The 2125-nt window shown below is 38.1% G+C and overlaps 1 protein-coding gene across 1 annotated transcript; it reads left to right on the forward strand.

The window, feature by feature from the left end:
* The first annotated feature begins 386 nt into the window (after positions 1–386).
* LOC139380131 (trace amine-associated receptor 13c-like) lies at positions 387–1396 on the forward strand. Its single transcript, XM_071122577.1, has one exon. The coding sequence runs from the start codon at positions 449–451 to the stop codon at positions 1394–1396; it is 948 nt and encodes a 315-aa protein (XP_070978678.1). The 5' UTR covers positions 387–448.
* Positions 1397–2125: the final 729 nt, after the last annotated feature.

Consider the following 2125-nt stretch of genomic DNA (forward strand, 5'->3'; position numbering starts at 1 on the left):
AAAAATGTATTTGTTTGAATCAGCCCAATTATAAATGAAATAACCATGATTTACATAATTTTAAATTCAAATCTCTGGCTATTAATAAAACATTGTGGAAATAGGAGAACAAAATCGTCCCCATTATAATGCTCAGTATTTCAGAACATGTACCTTTACACTCATATCTAACAATCAGTGAGACTGAAGGACAGGCTAGGTGGGCACAGCAACATCCAATCACATCATACATTACATCATGTTTTCATAAATGATTTGTGTGTGTTTGTGTGTGTGCAGAGAGGCTCCTGTGGAGGGGGGGGGGGGGGGGGGGGGGTGGTGTCAGTCAGTCAGTCATGGATAAATAGAGAGGCAGAGCTCAGAGTTTGTCAGACGGCTGACCTGGCAGGGTCACTTACAGGACCAAGCAGGAGCAGGATGATCTCAGCATTTTGATATTTTACTACAAATGGAGGAACTTGAAGATGTTCAATACTGTTTTCAAGACAGAAATTCTTCTTGCAGAAAGGCTTTGCCATTGACTTCAATTCACTCAGCAATCTACTTATTCATCTCAGTGATTTCAGCAGTTACAGTATTTTTGAACGTACTGGTGATTATCTCCATCTCTCACTTCAAGCAGCTTCACACTCCAACCAACCTGCTCATTCTCTCTCTGGCTGTGTCAGATCTCCTGGTGGGATTGATTGCGTTACCAGTAACGACGGTAGCAATAATGGAATCATGCTGGGGTTTTGGGGAATATTTCTGTGTGTTTCAATTCTACATCACTTGTTTAAGTACCTCTTTATCTCTGGGCAATTTGGTCTTGATATCTATTGACCGCTATGTTGCTGTGTGTGATCCCTTATTATACCACTCTAAAATAACAATAACAAGAACGATGTGTTGTATATCCATTACCTGGTGTTGTTGTATCATACACGATGCTGCTATTATAAAAAACTTTGTAAATGTACAGGTACCGAGTAGGTGTTTGAAAGAATGTTTTATTCTTGAAGGGTTCAATTGGGTTAATATCATTAGCCTTGTACTTAAAATGGTTGTCCCTTGCGCTATTATTATAACGCTTTATTTGAAAATCTTTGTGGTGGCCAGATCACAGGCCAGAAAGGTATTTTCAAAAGAGGCTGGTGTTCAAACTGTACAGGAAAATAAGTCTGAGAGAAAAGCAACAAAAACTCTTTCTATTGTTGTTTTCAACTATCTCATTTGTTGGACTCCATCTCCTGTTTCTTTCTTTCTATCTTTTTTTGGTGAAAATGTATCATCATCCATCATCTGCTTTCTGCCACTTGTTAATTCCTTAATTAATCCAATAATTTATGCTTTCTTTTATCCATGGTTCAAATTGACAGCTAAACTTATTATAACTCTGAAGTTTAGGCGTTCATAGTTCCTATGTTTTTATTCCCCAATTTGACAAACAGGTTTGATATGGTTTTGTCATACAATTGTTGTAATTGCTTCTTTCATGTAACAATACTCTTTCATTACTTATCTCTGTGTTGTCATCATAGATACATGTGGTGTTGATACAGAATGATTTGGGTGGATTGGAATGACTAGGAGAAGGCATAAGAAGGTATTAGCTTGTTTTTATAAAATACATTGTAGTCAGTTTGGGTTGTATATTCCAAATACCAACGCCTGTGGTAGTGCCATGTTATTTAATGGTAAATAGTTTGTGCGTTTTCTGAAAGCACATTTTGAGGATGTCATAAGTAATTATAAGCTGAGTGTACAAAACATTAGGAACAACAACCTAATATTGAATTGCACCCTCTTTTGCCCTCACTACAGCCTGAATTTGTCAGGAAATGGACTCTACAAGATGTCGAAAGTGTTCCACAGGGATGCCGGCCCATATTGACTCCAATCCTTTGTGCTGTGGGTGACTGACCAATCTTGATACACAGGAAATTGCTTGGTGTGAAAAACACTGTTGCCCTTCTTGACACAATCAACACCAATTCCCCTGGCACCTAGTACCATACCCCTTTCAAAGGCACTTAAATATGTTGTCTTGCCCATTCACCCTGTGAATGGCACACATACACAATCCATGTCTTAATTGTTTTAAGGCTTAAAAATGCTTATTTTACCTGTCTCCTCACCTTCGTCT

Source organism: Oncorhynchus clarkii, chromosome 22 (genome assembly GCF_045791955.1).
Source record: "Oncorhynchus clarkii lewisi isolate Uvic-CL-2024 chromosome 22, UVic_Ocla_1.0, whole genome shotgun sequence".
Lineage (NCBI taxonomy): Eukaryota > Metazoa > Chordata > Actinopteri > Salmoniformes > Salmonidae > Oncorhynchus > Oncorhynchus clarkii.